The following is an 18273-nucleotide window of genomic DNA, read 5'->3' as shown; positions in this document are numbered from 1 at the left end:
TGCAAAGGTTTCCTCTCTAGGACAGGAGAGGAGGAGATGGGGAAGGAGCCTCCTGGCCTCCTCTTCCCTGGCTTTCTCTGGGAGGCATCCTGAGTTACTCTGTTTTTAAAGCTTTTGGGGATTCATGACTCACTCATGACTATAAATAGGGTCAGGCCTCCAGTCCACTGACATCTCATAGGTCAGAGGACACTTTCCCCAGGGACATGGAGGCAGGGAACAGCACCAGGCCACAGGCAGACTCYCTCCTCATCCAAGTGGAGTTCACTGCAGAGTGAACATGAGGGAGAGCTCAGCAGGGTCCCCCAAACACAGAATGCCCATTCCTACAGGAGGCAGATGGGAGGCAAACACGCCCCATGCCCTGGATGTTTGCAGCTGAAAACAGCCTTGCCCATGGCTGGTGCCATCCCCGTGGCCAGTGGCTGCAGTGAAGCAGTGGCCACCCTGCCCTGTAGAGCCCTGGGCTCCTCCTCCCTTGCTGCTACTCCTCCTCCCTCAGCCYAGGACGACTATCGTGCTGCAGAAGATGAGAAGCAAAGAAATTATAAAAACCCCACAAAAGCCCAAACTTACCAGCTTCCCTCATCCAAAAGAAGCACCATGCTGGACAGGACAGGACAGGACAGCAAAGCCACTGGGTGGGGGGAAGGTTAGCAAAAGAGAAGGGAGGAGAAAGAAGCCCAGATCTCATGCTGTACGGAGAGGGGAGCAAGCAGGCAAGCCAGGGTGATGTGATGGCAATGCAGGGGTGGACAGGGACAGATGCCAATGGACAGCTCTCCCGAAATGCAGCCTCCCCCAGTCCTGTCCACCCACCTGTTTTTGGAGGGGCACTAGTGGAGATGTTTGAAATAGGTCAAGGTCTGTCAACACAGTCATCAAACCCCTGCAGCTGCTTCCTGCCCTTGTGTGCTTGAGAGTTGTCATCACCAGCATTGTCTCACTCGAAATTCAAACTTTGGCACGGTTGTCCCTCAAGCCACAGCTGCATCCCACTTTGATTCARGATGCCTGGCAGAGCAGGGAAAGGTCTCTCCTCTCTGCCATTCCCCAGAACAAGGGTCTGCCCAGGACACCTTTCCTTGCTGAAACATCAGGGTCCAAGCCCTGTTTTTTTTCTGTGCCTCATAACCAAGAGGCACTCTGAACTCMGCTGGGGAGGAGAGACAGGTTTCCATTGTCAAATTAGCACCAAAAAGGGGCTGAGCTTGATATTTACAGCCATCCAGTTCCCCTTGCATGAATTCCAGTTTGTGGTTGAGCCCTGGCACAAACCCAGTCTCCATACAAACAGTGTCACCTCGACCCATCCATGGCTGGCCAGGAGGAGAGAGGAGAAGGTTAAGATGGAGGAAGGGAATTGGTCACCTGGCTGTGGGAATTGAGCCTATTAGCCAGAAAAACTGGCCTTCTCCTTGCTGTTACAGAGGCCCACTGTGGTCTGGGAGATGCCCTGCTCCATCCAGGAGTGCCCCTGCCTACTGCAGAGCGTGTCTGAGCAGTCTGGTGCCATTRATCCAACCCTGCTCAAAGGGTCTGCCAGGGTGCCCCAGCTGAGGCCTCATGGGACAGCTTCTGGTTCTTCACCCCCACCTCTTCCTCAATCCCAGAAACAAGACAGAAAACAGAGAGGAGAGACCTTTCCAGAGCCTGTCAGGTGGGATCTGCTCTCCTTTCTCCAGCCAACACACCGAGCCAAGAGTAACAAGGAGAGAGCACAGACAGTTTAARCCCTTGGCACCACCAAGGCCAGCCAAGGCTTGGCAGGAACCTGTTTTGCCTCGTGGAAAGAGTGAACGGAAAGCAGAGAACCAAGGGGGCCATTTCTCCTATTGTTTTCTCTTTATTATGAGGGGAGCCTTGCTGGGGCTGTCAATGCTCAGCAGRGTCCTGACCATACTCATTTCTAACTGAAAAACCCCACTAACCTCTTTCAGCCTTAAGGGAGTTTGAAGGGCATCTGGCAGAGACCACTCCAAGCCATCCACGAGAGGCAGGCCCTGAAGGCACAGAGGAGCCCTTCCTCTTCCTCCCTCCTCCACAGGAGCTGCCCAGCCAGGACAGCAACAGCAACACCTCTCAGGCAGCCTGGCTGTGTCTCACAGCCACACAGCTCAGCCCTGTCTGAGCAGGAGCAGCTGCACCACCACCACCCACATTTCCTGAACTACAGCTTTGCACCGTGGCAGCTACAGCTGGCAACAGATGGCCAAAAGCCTCAGGTGCAGGAGAGAAGGATTTGGGAATAAGCTGTGCTGGCTGGACCAGGGGCTGCATCCTTCCCCTGCACTCTTCCCCTTCCTGCCCAGACTGTTTTCTCCCCCAGGGGGGCAAAGGCTATGTGCTTCTGTTCTAGAAGGGCTTGTGACCCACCAGGTGTGATCAAGCACCCCAGCAGATGTATTTGCCAACTGGATTTACTATCCTCCTCCATCAGTGAGCACTCTATTTTTTAAGGCTGAGGTCACCAGAAGCAGGAAGTTGCATCACTCAGTAAAGGTCACATTCCTTCCCCTTTTAGTCCAGATTTAGCACCAGTTGGGAGCCACAAGACTCAAGTGAATTGTAGGCAGCACAACCACAACTTCTGCAGGGATGCAGGTTAGAACAGAAGTGGGTTTTTTTGGTTAAATAACCAAATCTATTGCATGCCAGTACTCTCCTGTCTGCAGTCCTACAGCTCCTCCTGGAACAGGCAAGCAATGCTTTCAACGGCATCTCCAAAATCGAGGAGTCCCAAAATTCAGAATTGTGCACTACACAACAAGTAGCCTCCAAGGACCCACTTGCATTTTTGGGATGTTGCTTAGCAGCTGCTTCACATGGGAACCTGTTGATCCATAGGAAAGCTGGAGGAGGGACAGGGCTAAAAGCGAACACTAAACCTGCCTCAGTTTTGGTAGCACACCTCAGGACTAACCACCCACTCAGCAGCAGCCCCAATTTCCCAAATCAGCACAAAGAAGTGGTTGTGGGATGTCCAGCTTCAGGCATCCGAGATGGAAGAGGTGAGCGTCAAACGTGAGAGCCCCCATTCCCCRTGGAGTGCTCATGGGAAGTGAGATGGAGCAGAGGGGAATGGGCTCATTAATCTGTGATGAGCAGGGAAGGGAGGAATGTGGAGAGGGAGGTGGGACAGGCAACCAACTGCAGCTCCGAACAACCACTCCCCTGGAAAATAACCCCAAAGCAAAATAACCCAAGACACGAGCAGATGTTATCAGTGATACCACTACCTCTAAGCAGCAGCGTGTCCTTACCAAAAAGATTTGCAAGAATGTTTGTGGCCGAGGACCTAAGGTACTCGCTACAGAGATGTGAGATCAGAGGTCAGCTCAATCCTGCAACATAAAGGTGGCAAACCCGGGTCACAGCAGGTCAGCAGCACGGTCGGGGCGCATGGAGTGAGGGAGAGGGGTGGAAGGACAAGGAGAAGGATGCAGGACAAGGCTGAGCCGCTGTGCTCAGCTCGCCCAGCTTACCTGGCAGCAGCCCTGCCCCCTTGCACCACCTGCGAGGCCTGCAATGAAAAGCTGCTGATGCCGCAGTGAAGATTTGAGGGGGGGAAAAAGTAAGCCAGCAACAAAGCAAGACAAAAAAAAAAATTCACAAAGCTGCCTTAAAGAAAAGAACAACACAAATACGAAAGAGAAGAAAAAAAAAGGAGCAGTAGGAAAAAAGACGTTTGCCAATAGCCCTCGGTGGGGAAGGCTGCTGAGAGCCTCCAAGGGACACAGAGCCCAGGCACTGTCCCTCAGTTCCAGGTGAGCTGTCCTGCCCTGGGACAGCTCCAGACAGACAAGAGCAGCAGTGCCTGAGCAGTGCCATGTGCCCAGGGCAGGGCCATCACCCCCTGGAGCCTGCTCTACAATCCTGAGTGCAAAACCCCCACCCACCCCACTGCTGTCCTTAGGAAATGTCCCCTCAGTGTCCCCAGGTGACAACAGGGCATTTGTTGCCACGCAGGAACCAGCCCAAGGCCCTGCAGGACTCCTGGCYCTGAAAACCTGAGCAGTGATTGCTCAGATGGTCTGGGTGGAGCTGCTGGTGCAAARGGCTTGAATTTGCCAGCTGCAAGTTCATTTTTGCATTGGTGTTTAGCAGGGAGCTGAAAAGCAAATCCCATCGAGCCCCRTGGGCGTCCTGGCATTCTCTCAGTTCATCCCACCACCACCCTCCCCAAGTGAAAAATACAGCGACACTCACGGCCCTGCTCAGCAATTGACAGGGTGGGGGCTTCAGCCACAACAAAGATACATGGAAAAGAAGAAAGCAAACATTTTTTTTCCTGATGCCACCAATTCAGAATCAACCCCATGCCAGAGGAAGCCAGAGTTCATTCATTTCTGTTGCTGACTCCAGAGCAGGGCATTTACTGGATTTACTCTGCCTACAACAATGTCCTGCACATGCCACAGAGATAAACTTTGGCCAGTCCAGCTGGTGGCATCACAAAGGTGCTGCCCAAGGGTCTCAAGGCAAGGTTTGCCAGCAGGAGATGCCTGAGCCAGGGGCGAGGTGTGATTTCCTCATCCTTGCCTTCCCTGCTGTGCTCAAGTTTCTGCTTGGTTCTTTACACCAGGCCACTGTGGTGCTTAGACCATGATTTGACATGCAAGGGGTAACAAATGCCCCCTAAATCAYTCTCTGCCAACCTCTGGGTGGAGAATTGGGTCCCACAGGCCATGGGACAGCAGTGAAGAGAACACCATCGCCCATGCTTGTTGAGCCACCACTGGGAAATCAGTTCCTTGGAGCTCACCCTCAGGGCATGGGTGTGAGCTGCAGACACCTGTAAGGGAACAGCCTGCCACAGAGCCCTCAGCTGTGGGGTTATTCCTTGCATAGGCTGGGGAATCTCAAGCCAGAAGGGTTGTTTTCAGTGACAGGACAGGTTCTTCCTTTCTTCATGCAGTGCCCAAGAGGACATTTCAGCAAAAATTGCAAGAGAGGCAATTCTCCATCTCCATCACTAGTGGGTAAATCCCCACCATGTACAGCTGAGGAGCCAGCCCTGGGATGGACCCTTGCAGTGTCAGCCCCATCTCAGCAAGCTCTAAAGCCTCACACTCYCTCACTTTGCCCCATTATTTCTGAGCTATGTCCATATCCTTGGTTGGGAGGCCACCCACAGGGGCAAGGGAGGGGAAATACCCAGAGATCAGGTCCTCAGCAGGTATGAATCAACACAGAACTAATGGGATCAGGGAAATACATCAGCTGCATCAGCTGGAAAATTTGGTCTAAGCATCCATTTATAGGGCCACAGTGCCTCCATCTCCTAAATCAGCATGGCTTTATTTGTTCTCATGTCTTCCTGGGTGGGAGAGGTCTGGAACTCCAGAGCAATGAGATGCTTRAGGCTACCAGGGCAGTGTGGGGAGAGAGGTCTGAGCACACCCAACCTGTCCCAAGGGCATGTCAGCCAGGTGGGCTTGGGCAAGAAGAAAAAGGAAGCTCAACTTACCTTTGCTCTTCCTCKAGTTCTTCTTTGGACATCATTGACTTGTACTGGTTTCCCCTCAGCTTTCCAGGACTGTATTTAAAAGAGAATGTTTCCTCTGCAGCTGGAGAGGGGASACAAGAAAAGAGCAAGAGTTCTGTGAGCCAGAGATCTCCTGAGAGCCCAACCAAGAGCGGTGGGGTTGTTCCCTTGGGGTGCCCTTTGACCTCTGCTCTGTACCCCAAAGGCTCTGGCCAYCCCAGCACATTTCCTGAGTCAGCTCCAGTCTCCAGAAAGGCTGGGCAGTGTCAGGGAAGTGTTGTGGATCCCAGAGGAGAGCCGAGGAGCTGCTGGCCAGAGGATGGCAGGAGCCTGGCCACAGGCAGCTCTGGAAGCAGCGAGGACTGAAGGGAGCAAGCAGCCTGCTGGAAGCAGATCTGAGTAAATCCTCCAGCACAGGAACCATATGCTATTGTTCTCCCTGGATTCAAAGCCTTGCAGGCCCATCTTGGCTTATCAAGACATGCTAATCCAGCCCTGATTAACTCGCAGCATTTTCCTCTTCTCTCTCCAGACTTGCATTCCTTCTCCCTCCCTCCCTCTCCTCATCCAGGGGCCCTTTCCCATGCTTGGGGCTCTCGGATGGTGCCACGAGCAGAGCTGTCCCAGGCCATGGAGCCCTGCAGCTCTCCTGCACAAAGCTTGTGAGAAGAAGATGCCACATGGCAAATCCCAGGGCTGCAAACAGCACTGAGCCAAGGCAGCCCTAGAGGCACCAACACAGCAAGCTCCAAGTCCCTCAGTCCCCAGACCTGAGGAGGAAACCGAGATCTCCCTCCCGGGTGCTCTCCCGCCCAGCTCGCCAGCCCCAGCCCTGTGCTAATTAGAGCACCAAAGCTCACAGACTCTGAGCCAAAGCCGATCCTTTTCCAATCGGATTTTGCTCGAGCACTATTTGCTTTTAAAAACCTCTCCCRTGCTTTATCTTCCTACAGATGGGAGAAAACAACAGGAGGGGAGGTCAATCCAAAAGACGGCCCAGGAGGAGCTGCTGCTTTGGGAAGTCGCCTTTGTGCATTATCCGTGGGCTGCTTATCTGGGAGCCTTTATCTCTCAAGGACTGCAGGAGGCTCAGCTGCTTCACATCCAGCACCACTGTTCCCACATTCCCAAAATTATCTGCTGCTTCCCCCGACCCGCAGAGCTCTGGGAGTGCTTCTGAGGGGTGGACARAAATGAGATGTGATTGTGTTGTCTGCACGGCCCTGCAAAGTGGCACATTATCCACAAAACAGTATCCAGGATGATCCCTCCAAGCACCAGAACGACCCCAAAACTGGTGGAGCTCCCCTGGTAGGAGAGAAAGCTTTACACAACACATGGATGCATCCTCTGTCGCCAGTCACACAGGAAACCTCTCCCAATCCTCTCCACTGCCATTGTGGGCACCACATTGATGATTCTCTCTCCTCCTCCAATTGCCCAAATGAAAAACTCCTCACAGCTCCTCTCCTCCCTTCCTCACACCCAGGATTTAGCATCAGCAACTTCCCTTTATTTTCCCATCTTTACTGCCCTCAAGGATTTTTCTCCCCGTGTTCAAGGTTAGCTGCTTGATTTAGGGGTTTCTCCAATCCCAAGCTTGTGTACACATTCAGCTGCTGCCAGACCTTGGGGATCCCCTTGTAAAAGGCAATTTAGAGCCTCAGTTTGTAGGGGAAACAAGAGGTCTCAGAAAYGAGCAGTGTAGGGCATCAGGGAGGCACTGGAGTGACCTGGAGTGATGGGAGTGGGATGGGAATTTCACAGAGGCCTCGTTCCTGCTAACCCCCACATTTCCTCACTTCTTTACATCTCCAGGTTCCTGATTTTGGGGMGCTCCCCAGGGAGGTCCTGGTGAGTTACTGCTCAATTACTGATCTGGAGCGTTTCTCTAATCCCTAAATGCCATCAGGGCTCCCAGGATATGCAAAGCCTTTATCCAGCTTTGTCACAAATGTCTGAACACAAAGCTCTGATCCTGCAGCCCCAAACATTCAGCTTGGCCATATTCCAGTTCCCCCRGTGGAAAAACCCTCCCCACGGTCAAAGGAACCAACCTGGCCAGCTGGAAACAAGCAGTAATGGTGCAGCTTATCAGCCCTTTGGGTAACCATAAAAGTGCATGGAAAGAAAATTCAGCTGGCTGCTGCTTTGGGAGATGTTAGGAGAAAAAAAAAATTAAAAAAAAAGAGGGTGTAACATCCTGTTCCTTATGCTGGTGCAGAGCAAGAGCTGTTCATTACCTTTGTAAAGCTCGACTGATTTCAAGGACAATTAAGATTGTTTCCCTCACGTGGTTTTCTGCCAAATCAAGTGAGATTTGGGATYTAGCCTGGCCCAAAAAAGGCAGTTTAGTTGCCACCTTCACCAGAAAACAGTAAGGGAGGAGGGAGACAAAGAAGATCCCCATCTCCCTGCCCACTCAGTGCGATTAAAAAAAGGAGCCAGTTTGTGGCTGTGGAAACCTCTGGCTGTTTTTTGAGCTCAGGAACTTTCTTTGCAGATSGAAAACAAACTTCAGGAAACACACAGAAAAGGGGAGGCTGGGTTTTCATGTAGACAGGGAAAACACTACAGGAATAGGAGGTGACCTACTTATTGAGAGCCTCCGTGAGTTCATATTAAAGAAAACATTTGTCTTTCATCTCTCTGTCCTGGCGTTGCCAGTGCTGTGACCCTGGGCTGGCAGGGTGACAGCAGCCCCAAGAGTGCACCTCTCCCCTGAACATGCTTGCTCTGGCATGATCCACGTGTTATCCCTGCCAGCTCCCTGCCCCAAGTGGGGGGAAGCTGCTCCGGTGGCTTTGGTCACAGCCTGGTGACAGACACCTGCAGGATCCACACATGGCCCAGGGAATCTCTGCTCTGGGCTCCSTGGGCAGCAGCTCAGTGCTTTGAGTGGGGCTGGGACATGCAGGAGGCAGTGGAGGAAGGAGCAGGGCTGATCCCAGCAAAGCTGAGTGTTCCTGGCTGGTATTTCCAGCTGCATCCCGCTGTCTCCACATCGGGCTGGGCCCTTGCTTTGTCCAGCCCCATTATAAAACACTTCATAAATGGCTGAGTAACTCAGGGGAGGAGTCAGGAGCTGTCTGCATGAGGACACTGGGCTAGCCAGGACTCACAGCCAGGGACCATCACCTTCTCCTGATCCCAAGCCACGGCCACTTTGGAATGATGCCCTGAAAAGCTGAACCCACAGAGGCAGACACTGGCAGAGCAGGGGTACTGAGCATCCATTTGACAGGATACACCCATCAATCCTAAAGCAGACCTCCCACAGCCCCACACAGAGACATCCCCAACACCACCATTGCTGTGGGGAAGCCCAGCAGGGTGGAGTGAGCGTATTTTGGGAACCCCATCTCCAAAGGCGCTTCCCCCACCTTGCAGGAATGGCGCCAGGATTAAAATTCGATTCTCTGCGGCATTAGGCATAATCCTCCCGAGCTGGGGGATTGCCACACAGCACCTTCAAACAGCCTGGCAGAAAGTGGGGCAGGCAAGGGAGAACACCCCAAGGRTTCCTGCTGCCCCAGGCACCCCAGCCAGGACTGCTGGGGACATCCAGCACCTCCAGGGCTGCTCAGGAGAGCAGAGTCCCCTTCAGACACACATTCCTGCTCMACACCATCTGTTTCATTTTCTTAGGAGTGCAGCAGTTGTCACCCCAATTAGTCAATTAATCATTTTCCAATCAACTAATTGGCTAATCAGTTAAACGTGGCTCTCACTAAAGCCCCCGGAGATTGTCCTGGATGGAAGCAAGGAGCTTTTGGAGCAGSTGCATCACAAAGCTACCCCATGGCAAAGAGCCCAAGGGCATTTGGGGAAGGGGTAGGAATTTCCTCTACATTTTGAGACCATCCCCAGTCACTCAGGGCTTCAGACCTGTCCACAATTTCCCCGCAGGCTTGCTTGGCACTCACCATCTTCATCCTCTGGCTCTCTCACCACCAGTTTCTCGTTTTCTGAGTCCACCTCGTCTTCCTGGAGGAGTTAAAAACAGARCAGCCATGAGCAGAAGGAGCTGTGCTGAATAACCTGATTTTGGTTGGGATGCAGAGCGTGGAGCTCCTGTGAGGGCTGGGCACCCCTCTGTGCTTCCTCCATGGAACAGGACAAAAGGATGCTCACTCAGGAGTGAGGGCTGTTAGTCTGCTTTCCTCTCACTAGCCAGCCAGAGGGATCTRGCCCACCCGAAGGCTGAGAAATACAATGTCTCCCCATACTCAGAGAGATCTCAAGGTCTTTAAGAAGAGCTTTGTGCCTGAGCACCCTCTCAGGCGGCACCTGCTGTGCTCCCCCCACCCCTCCTGCTCRGGGATGGGCAGGGGACTGAGCCACGAGCCACAGGGACTTCTGCATGTCCCCAGGCCAGCCTTGGACAGACTGTCCTGGTGTGAGGAAGAGATGGATCCCCAGCCAAAACCACCTTGCAGCCATGGGCCAAGCAGCTGCTCCAAAGCACAGGAGCRCTCACCAGTCAGACCCAGTGGGGGTTTGTGCTGGGAGCCCTCCAGGAACCACCCATAGCTGCTCTGGAGCACAGGCAGCAGCAGCAACTGCACATTTTGGGAAGCTTTCAAATCCAAAGCAATTTTGGAAGTTTTGGGATTCCCTTCTACAAGGTACAACAAGCTTTATCAAGGCCAGATTCCTTGTCCCATGCAGAAACTGCAAAGGAGAAAGAGGAGCACTCCAGGAGACGAGAAAAGGACATGTGGCAGAGCCCCTGCATGAGTGATTTCCTCCTGCAAAGCCCAGTGAGCCAAACCCAGGGGCCACCAGCAGCCTGGGGCACATGGCCCCTGCATCCTCCTGGCCTCAAGCAGCCCATGGGCCAGCAGAAGGGCAGAGCACATGGGAGAGAGGGGAGGAGAATGGAGAGAGGCTGTCAAGCCCCACATTATCRAGTGAAAAGCTGGGCTGAAGGAGACCAGAGGGAAATGAAGCCAATCCTAAAAGGACCATGCAGAGTCGAGTGCTGGCTCTGCAGTGCAGGGCTTTGGAGCTGCTGGAGCACAGCCCCGGCCCAGAACTGGGTGAGTTTGTCATCAGGGAGGAATGTRCATCACTCACAGCCACTTGGCTTCCTCTGGCCACTCTGTTCCCCACAAGGAGATGCCACCAGGATCCCTTCCCGCTGCAGCCACCGCTATTTTGGGCCATGCTTCCAAACATGGACGCTTCCCACTGGACACCTGAACAGCCCCTGAGCATGGCTAGGGAGGCACCCAAAGCAGTGGCCTCAGGGAGGGTGCAGGGAGGGGACACTCAGCTCTGGTGACTCAGCCACAAGCCCAGGGCAGCAGTTCCCCATCACATCCATCTCCTCCTGTGAKCTGGGACATCCCCAGGGAGACCCAACCCTCCAGGAGCAGACACAGGGAGGGAGATTTTAGCCTGTTCCTTGCCTGGGTATAGGAACTGAGCATTTWACAATGGGAGCAAGCAGGAAATTTGGGTGGCAAACCTCCAAGGAAGGAAAATAGATCTGCTCCAGCACAGAGGAAGAAACATTTGATGAGAGCAGAGAGGGCACAGCTAGGGATGCCAGGCTGGCAGGCAACAGCAGMATTCCAGGGCTGTCTGAGAACCCCTGCTCGTGGCAGCCAGGAAATCCCTGCAGCACATTTGCCTGCTTGGATGGCTTGGAGGCAGAGGCCAAAACCTTCCTTCCCCTCAGCCTGGACATCCTCRTCCCTCTGCCTCCCTGGGGCTGCTCCTCCCGCAGCCATCGTGGTTCAGCTGTCCCAGAGGGACCCCACTCACCGACCCCCTCCCTGGAGCATCGCTCTCTCCACTCCTGGAACACCATTTCTTTCTGCTTTAAATGGGCTGAGTCATTAAAAGGTCACCCAACCCCACCAGGGGAGCACAGCAGGCAGGCTCTGACCCCCTGCCCATGGCAATGTCCCACCCACTGTGTGCTGTGCCCCCTCCCCAGGCTGCCTCTCCCTCCCACGCACCTCTGCATGGCTGGGAAGTGCTGCGTGGCCAMACGTGTCCTCTGCATGTCCTGCGTGCCCGAGGCTGGATCCAGGTGAGGCACCCAACGGTGGTATCTGGAAAAAGGCAAACGCTTTGAGCCACAAACACCCCTGAGCTCTCCCAGTGCTCAACCAACCAAGCACGGGCAAATCTCTGGATGTGGCCAGTAGCCCGCCCTGCTGCCACCCCCGAGCGTGTGCCAAGCCATGGTGTGACTGCTGGAGTGAGGAACCCCAGAGAGCTCCATTGCCCAGCCCTGGAGCCGGGGTTTGGAACTCATGGAGCAGCCCCAGCCCATGGGATGGGACCGGTGCAAGGAGCAATCTCTGGGGGCTGGGCTGCCCTGGGTCCTGGCAGGGCTGGAGGCAGCTCCCAGGATGCTGATGCAGCACATCAGGACTAGCAGGAAGGCAGAAGACATGCTCAGTTTGTTAATGCTCTCCCGGCTGCCTTCTCCATCACACAGAAATGTCCCCTGGAAGTCCTTCTGTCCCCTCCCGAAATTCTGGAAAGCCTCAGCCCCACATCAGCTGTGGATTGCCTCAACCCCAGGCACACCAGCTTTCCCTGTCCAACCCTGCTCAGAGGAAGGTTTTTCCTGCGGTGCCTGGAGGGCTGTGGAGGAGGAGATGCGTGGGCAGGGAGCAGGGACACCGTGTCCCTTGGCCTTGCARCGAAATACCAGCGCCGGAGAAACGGCCCGCAGGGACCAAGCCCCACCTCGAGCCTGGCTGTGYCCACAGCCTCTGCCAGCCAGAGAGGAGGGGAGAGCCCTCCCTGCCTGCAGCAGCCCCGAATTTCAGAGCTCTCAGCGCTGCCATGGCCAGGGGGTGCTGCTGGCCTGGCTCTCTCCAGCCCCGGGGAGGAACAGCCGAGCTGGGGCTGTGTGTCCCRGCCAGGGAATGCTCCGAGAGCAGGGCAGCGTCCTGCAGCCAAAACAGGGAGGGGGAGRCGTATTGGGACAACACTGGGAGACTTGGACACCAAACAGGACACCACGGCATGCCAGCACTGCTCTTCTGTAGGAAGCACAGCCCAGGGGAATGCAGGGAGGCTGTTGTAGCAGCTGGGAATGAGGGAAGGAACAACTGGAGAAAAAGGAACCTGAGCGATCCGTCCAACAACCCACAAACCAGCATCTCCCCGCTGCACACCGGGCACGAAAACCTCCCCGCAGGAATAAAAAAGGCGAGAAGCAGCAGCGCAGGGAGCCCGTGCGCGTCATTATCCGGGAGCATCTGGAGGAGACTTGACACGGGCCGCCCCGACCAGCTGCTGCGGCAAACAAAGCTCTCATTGCCGAGCCAGGGACGCGATGGGCGGCAGCTGCCTGGCCCCGGGGCCGAGCAGGACCGGGAGAGGCACGGACMCAGCCCGCAGCACAGCCCGTACCCCGGGGCAGCTGAATCACACCTGGGCACGGCTCGCCCGGGGCTCCGGAAAGCCTGGGGTTAAAATCTAGCAAGGCATCCACCTTAAACAACAAGGCAGCGATCCATCTGCCTCGGCGTTTGGCAGCTCGTGGCTGCGGAGCCGGAGCGTTTGTTGGATCATCACAATCGTGCCTTCGCCCTTTAGCTCCATGGCCACGAGTGAGGCGCCCACGCGAGAAKCTGACTCTGGCAGCGGGGTTTGGACCGAAGCAGAGCATGAACAAGGCTTCAGGGACATTTTGGACACAGCAGCACTGACCATGGACAGCCCTGTGTCTCCTCCTCAAATAGAGGAGCTTGGCATAGTGACCCCAAACTCCATCAYGGCTCTGGCACCACCAAACCCTCTCCCAGCCTAGGGGTTCCCACCACAGCATCATCTGGTTTTCAGCTCATTTCTGGCCATTTCCTCCCCACTTCCTCCATCCCCGGTGCAAACCCCTCCGAGCAATGGGCTTCTTTCTCAGAAAGGACATGAGGGGACTTTGGGGCTGGTGTGTCCCTCTCCCTTTCCTTAGTTGAAGGGACAACCCTGGCACTTACAGGCGTGTTGGGGACAAATAAGTGCCCTGCTCCAGCTTCAGGAAAAGGGAAGATCCCAAGCTGCAAAGAAGGAGGAGGAAATTATCTTGGATTAAACTCCTGGGCCCTGTRTGTTGCCATTTATGGCTGCACTTTTTGCTCCAAGCCTGATGCAAGACATTGCAAGAGGGAAAGAAAGCAGACAGAGAGAACCAGCCAGAGAGAGAAAAGCCAGGAGAAAAGGGGAAGGAAGAAACCTTTAAAAAAAGACTAAATAATAATAATGTTGGGCAGAATTTAGCAGAGCAAAGCAGCTGCTCCTTCACCCACAACTGGGGCTCTCCATCCTCCCTCCGGCCAGAGAAGCAGCTGCCGTGGAGCAAGAGCAGTTTTCCAGCCCTGGAGATGGTCCTGCCAGCTCTGGGGTGCCTGGAGAGGATGTGCCTCATGTGRTGATGGCATTTTGCCATTTTCTGACCCCCACAAAGTGTGGGAGCATCTGCTCCTGTCACTGCTATAGGCAAGGACAAGCCACAGAGTGACCAGGGCATTSCTGAAGCTCTGGGACCGTCCAGCCCTCAGCGAGGATCGGGCAGTGCCAGGGCTGACAAAGGAAAACACTGGTGTGTCCCACAGGAGGGTGAGGAGTCCCACCCATCCCTGCAGGCACCCTCACAGCTCAGAGTGGCTCCCCCAGATCCCATCTGCTGCTCTCCCCTTTTTGCTCCGGCCTCTGGAAGGCAAACACCCTGCACCAGGACAGCCCTCGCTGCCCAGGGGAGCCAGCTGGGATCCTTGGGAGCAGTGGCAGGCAAAGCTGGCCCTCACCTGGCAGCCATGCACACAGGGGACAGAGAGTCCTCTGCTCCAGCAGTGCCCCAGCTCTGGCACAGCTCCCAGGGCTTTACCCAGCCCAGAAGGAGCCCAACCTCCTGGACAGGGCAGGGGACACAACAGCCCCCAACRCCACCACACCACGGATGCAGGGGGGCTGTGACACATGCACAGGCTCCCAGGAGGTGACACATGTCCTGTTTCAGTTCCCAGTTTCCAGCCACTGCAKGAGATGATGCATTTGTCCTTGGCATGGCCTGCTCTGGGTGAGAGCTGGGCACATCTGAGCACTCAGGGCTGCGGGTGGGGCAGCCCTGCATTCCCTGGCAGTGCTGCTGCCCAGGCTGTGACAGGGGTGGCACATCAGCACCTCCCTCCCTCCCCAGTGCGCTGTGGGACAGTGGAGCTCCTGTCCCAGCCCCTGGCAGTGCGGACACAGCCTGAGCAGCTGCCAATTACAGCCAGACTTAATTAGACACCCTCYCCCCTCCGGCACAGGGAGRGAGGGCAGGCAGGAGGTGTTAGAGRGGGAGATGGTGACTTTTCAAATGGAARGAGAGTTCCTGCTGGGAGCTGGGTGCTTTGTGCTGCCGGGTGTGTCCGGAGGCACCGAGAGCCCCCAGGAGGGCAAGATTGGGGTGGGGGGCACAGGGGAAAGGCACCGGGAGCTTGGCAGAAGAGACAGATGCAGCCTTTGTGCCTCTGCTGTGCAGGTGACAGCCCCACGAGTGCCCCGCTCCCCTGTCCCCAGTGTCACCCACTCACCCCTGCTCTGCCTGGAGCTCCCAGCTGCACTTAACCCTTGGCAAACCGGCTGCCGTGCCCTGGCACTGCCCACTCCCCATCTCCTGAGCATTTCGGCCAGGATGGACACGCAGAKGGGGCTTTGGTCCAACACGGAGAGCCCTGCCCGCTCCCGGCCACCTGCCACTTCCAGGACACAATGACTCATTAGAGAGCTGAAGTTTCTGACCGTTTCTCACAAGAACCACTCTCCACAGCTCCAGCGCCGCTGCCGTTCCCACCCAGCAGCTTTTCATTAGGGGATTGCTTTGACAGCACTGCCTCATCCGTTAACGAGCTGGGGATGGGGATGAGAACAGACAATGACAGACTAATTAAGTTTTTTTTCAGTGATGGGAGCCGGCAGAGACAAGGGGAACCACTACCAGCAGTTAAGGGAAACAAGGACTCCTGGGCTCSTTTCCCTCTTTTGCCACTGGTTCATTTTCTAGCTTTGGGCACGATGCTGCAATGAACTGGTCACTGCAGAGAGGGGCAGGGAAGCTTCAGTTTCACCGATTTTACCAGCCTWGCAGKAGATGAGAGCAGGAGCGAGGCTGGRACACACAGCYRCCCCAGCAGACACCAGTTYGGAGTGAGCACAGGCAGGGAGCAGGGAAGGAGGAGCAGCGGGATGGATGTACGGCTCCGGTCAGTCATTAACACAGCGAGGCTGCTCTTCCCGGGCCGGTTCATCCAGCAGCATTTTGGTTTAGTGGTTAATGGCTGCGGGAACCCGAGCCAGCCTGGCACAGGGTGTGCTAAGCAAACGGCAGGGAGAGAAAAGAAGGAAAGAAAAGAAATAAGAAAATACATGAGGAATGAGGGCTCTCCTGTGCTGAGCACAGCCCTCTGCTCGCTGATGTGCGGAGAAGCCCCGAGCCGGCAGGAGCCAGGAGCCTGCAGCCGGACAGGGAATGGGAGCCTCGTCTGCTGAGTCACATCGGGACCGCAGCCCTCGGCCGAGCCAAGACGGGCTGGAAAGGGAATGATTCCATCAGCACTCGCTGCTCTGCCAAGGGCCAGTCCCGTCCCTGTAATGTCTGCTGGGCTGGGGTCTGAGTGCTGCTGGAGGAGGAGAAGGATGAAACAACTTTGAGGATGTTCCTAAGGAGCAAAACCAGGCAATTCAGGGAGATAGGGATGTGGATGGTCTCCCTGTCCCTCACAGGGATGATCCCTGCTGTGCCTCACAGGATCAGCAGCTGGGCACTGCCACACGTGCACGCTGCCTGCTGGAAGGGCACGTAGTCCCCAGGCCGTGCCACCCCGCCCTGGGGCCGGCAGCGCCGGCAGCTGTGGGATCGAGCCTGGGCCAAGCTCCCAAACCCTCCCTGAGCAGCGAGAGGCATTGCTCCCCTCCCACTGCTCCCACCACCACCCCAGCACACGTGCCTGGTTCCTGGCCTTCCCAAAGGGATGCTGTGACTTGTCCTGCCTTGTTCCCACTGTGAGGTGACCATTTCCCAGCAGGAAAAGCTTGGCCAGGGCCCTGCTCAGCTCCAGTGTCCCCTTTGCTGTAAGAGGAACTGAGGCAGTGAGGAGACCCAGCCCCATAGAGTCCAGCCCGGCTTCTGGAGGACACACAACTCCCCTTTTCTTGAGCAAGGACTCATTCCAGGCACAAAAACCCCGTTACCACACCTGTGCCAAGCTGGGATCAAGGGGCTGAGCYCTTCCCTGAAGGCAACAAGCATTGTAGCAGTGCCTGTTCAAAGAAATCAGGGCTGAAGAGCAGGCAGAGGGGAGGAAAACATTCCCAGGACTTGAGGTGGCAGCAGAAGAACCTGTGGGCTCTGGCAGCACTGGGTCAGGCCGTCTGTCCCAATGGACAGAGAGTTCTCCAGCCCAGTGGCCAGCTCTGGTGCTGAGCTAGCCCAGCTGGCTAACAGTGGCCCAGGAGCTCTCCAGAGATCCTGGTACTCACAGGCACCAATAAATCACACGRCAGAGAAACAGATGTGGCTTCCAGGACGCTGGGACAAGGGATGGGGCTGCTTGAGAGCCAAGGGGCATCGGGAAGGGGAGAGGGAGAGCTCCGAGGCTCAGAAAGCCCCACGGGAGGTGCTGAGGAGGACAGAGCCTCATCCCAGCACCGAGAGTGAGTCAGGGCTCACCCCTGGRTGTCACAGAGCATCACGGCACAGAGCAGGGTGTGCCAGCCCCCGGGACATGTCCAGGGCCATCAGTGAGTCAGTGGAGATGCTTTCCAAGGCGAGGGCTGTCTACGCACTGCCCGGCAGCCTGGATACAGTTGCCGAGGATTACAAATGCTGCTAATAATAGCCAGAAGGCGCCGGGGCCCCAGGCCTGTGAGCCCCGGCCCGAACACGCTGCCGGCAAACGGCGACGCTCCGGATTCCTGAGCCACTGGACACCGGAGAAAGCCACCAAGACGGGGAATTCGGGCACCTCAGGCTGTTACCGAATCCCATCCAGGCCGGGCAAGAGCAGAACAAGATCTTCCCACGGACACTGGGTCACCCTTTTATTTTTAAACAAGATCCGGAGGAGGATTTACCGGCGTTTATAGGCATCAGTGCCCTCAGCAGCCCCCTCAGTTCAGCCAGGGGTCAAAGCTTGGGGCCAGCATCCTGCTGGGGCTGGCAAGGAGTGGGGCGGTCCCTTCCCTGGGGCAGGCAAGGACAGCCAGCTTCCCTGGGGACAGCGCAAGGAGCCCRCGCTGGCACGGGGACAGTTTGCTGTAACCCACAGAACAGGGATGCAGACGGGAAGAATAAAAACACGCACATTCCCAGAACCTGGATGAGCTTCTGGCAGAAGGGAAAGGCTCCCAGGGGTTGGCTGTGCACACAGGAGAGGCTCACACTGACATACGCGTCTCTTCCCTTAAATCTTCACCTTCTTGGTCGCTTTTAGGAGCATTCCTTGAGGGGTGGGAAGGAGCCAGACAGCCGCTCCCGGGAACAACGGGCTTGTCCCCACCCGAAGACAAAAACACGGGGTTTGCCGGGACCTCTCTTATTTCAGGGRGAAAACCCGAGCGCTGCTCCCTCCCCGCCACCCGCGGGGACGGAGGGATGGGGAAGGGACATTGCGGGGGGGTTGGAGGGACCCCGGCTGCGGGGACCTCGGCGGTCCCGGGTGAGGCTCCGCGGGGAGCCGGCCTTACCTTGCTCTCCGCATCCTCCCGGTGCCCGGGCTGCCGGGGCTCTGCAGGCGGCTGCTGGGGTTCCGGGGGCGGCTGCCGGGGCTCGGGGG

General features: G+C 56.1%; 1 protein-coding gene and 1 long non-coding RNA gene across 3 annotated transcripts in view; both read right to left on the bottom strand.

The window, feature by feature from the left end:
* The window catches only part of LOC130581063 (uncharacterized), a 10709-nt gene extending 5258 nt beyond the window's left edge, over positions 1-5451 (bottom strand). Inside the window, exons 1-2 of one of the 2 annotated variants that reach the window (XR_008966188.1) lie at positions 3486-5451; positions 3264-3344 (exon numbers count right to left, since the gene is read on the bottom strand). This is a non-coding gene — a long non-coding RNA (uncharacterized LOC130581063). Of the gene's footprint in view, positions 1-3263 lie in introns of both variants that reach the window. The other variant, XR_008966187.1, reaches the window with a different exon arrangement.
* MXRA7 (matrix remodeling associated 7) overlaps positions 1-18273 on the bottom strand; it is a 29105-nt gene that overhangs the window by 10212 nt on the left and 620 nt on the right. Inside the window, exons 2-5 of the mRNA XM_057378943.1 lie at positions 18185-18265; positions 11458-11553; positions 9415-9475; positions 5471-5570 (exon numbers count right to left, since the gene is read on the bottom strand). Of these exons, the coding sequence (XP_057234926.1) occupies positions 5471-5570; positions 9415-9475; positions 11458-11553; positions 18185-18265 (338 nt within the window). The remainder of the gene's footprint in view (positions 1-5470; positions 5571-9414; positions 9476-11457; positions 11554-18184; positions 18266-18273) is intronic.

Source organism: Malurus melanocephalus, unplaced genomic scaffold (assembly GCF_030028575.1).
Source record: "Malurus melanocephalus ecotype Western Australia unplaced genomic scaffold, MMel_1.1 scaffold_381, whole genome shotgun sequence".
In the NCBI taxonomy this organism is placed as follows: domain Eukaryota; kingdom Metazoa; phylum Chordata; class Aves; order Passeriformes; family Maluridae; genus Malurus; species Malurus melanocephalus.
This window is presented reverse-complemented; position numbering and strand designations above follow the sequence as displayed.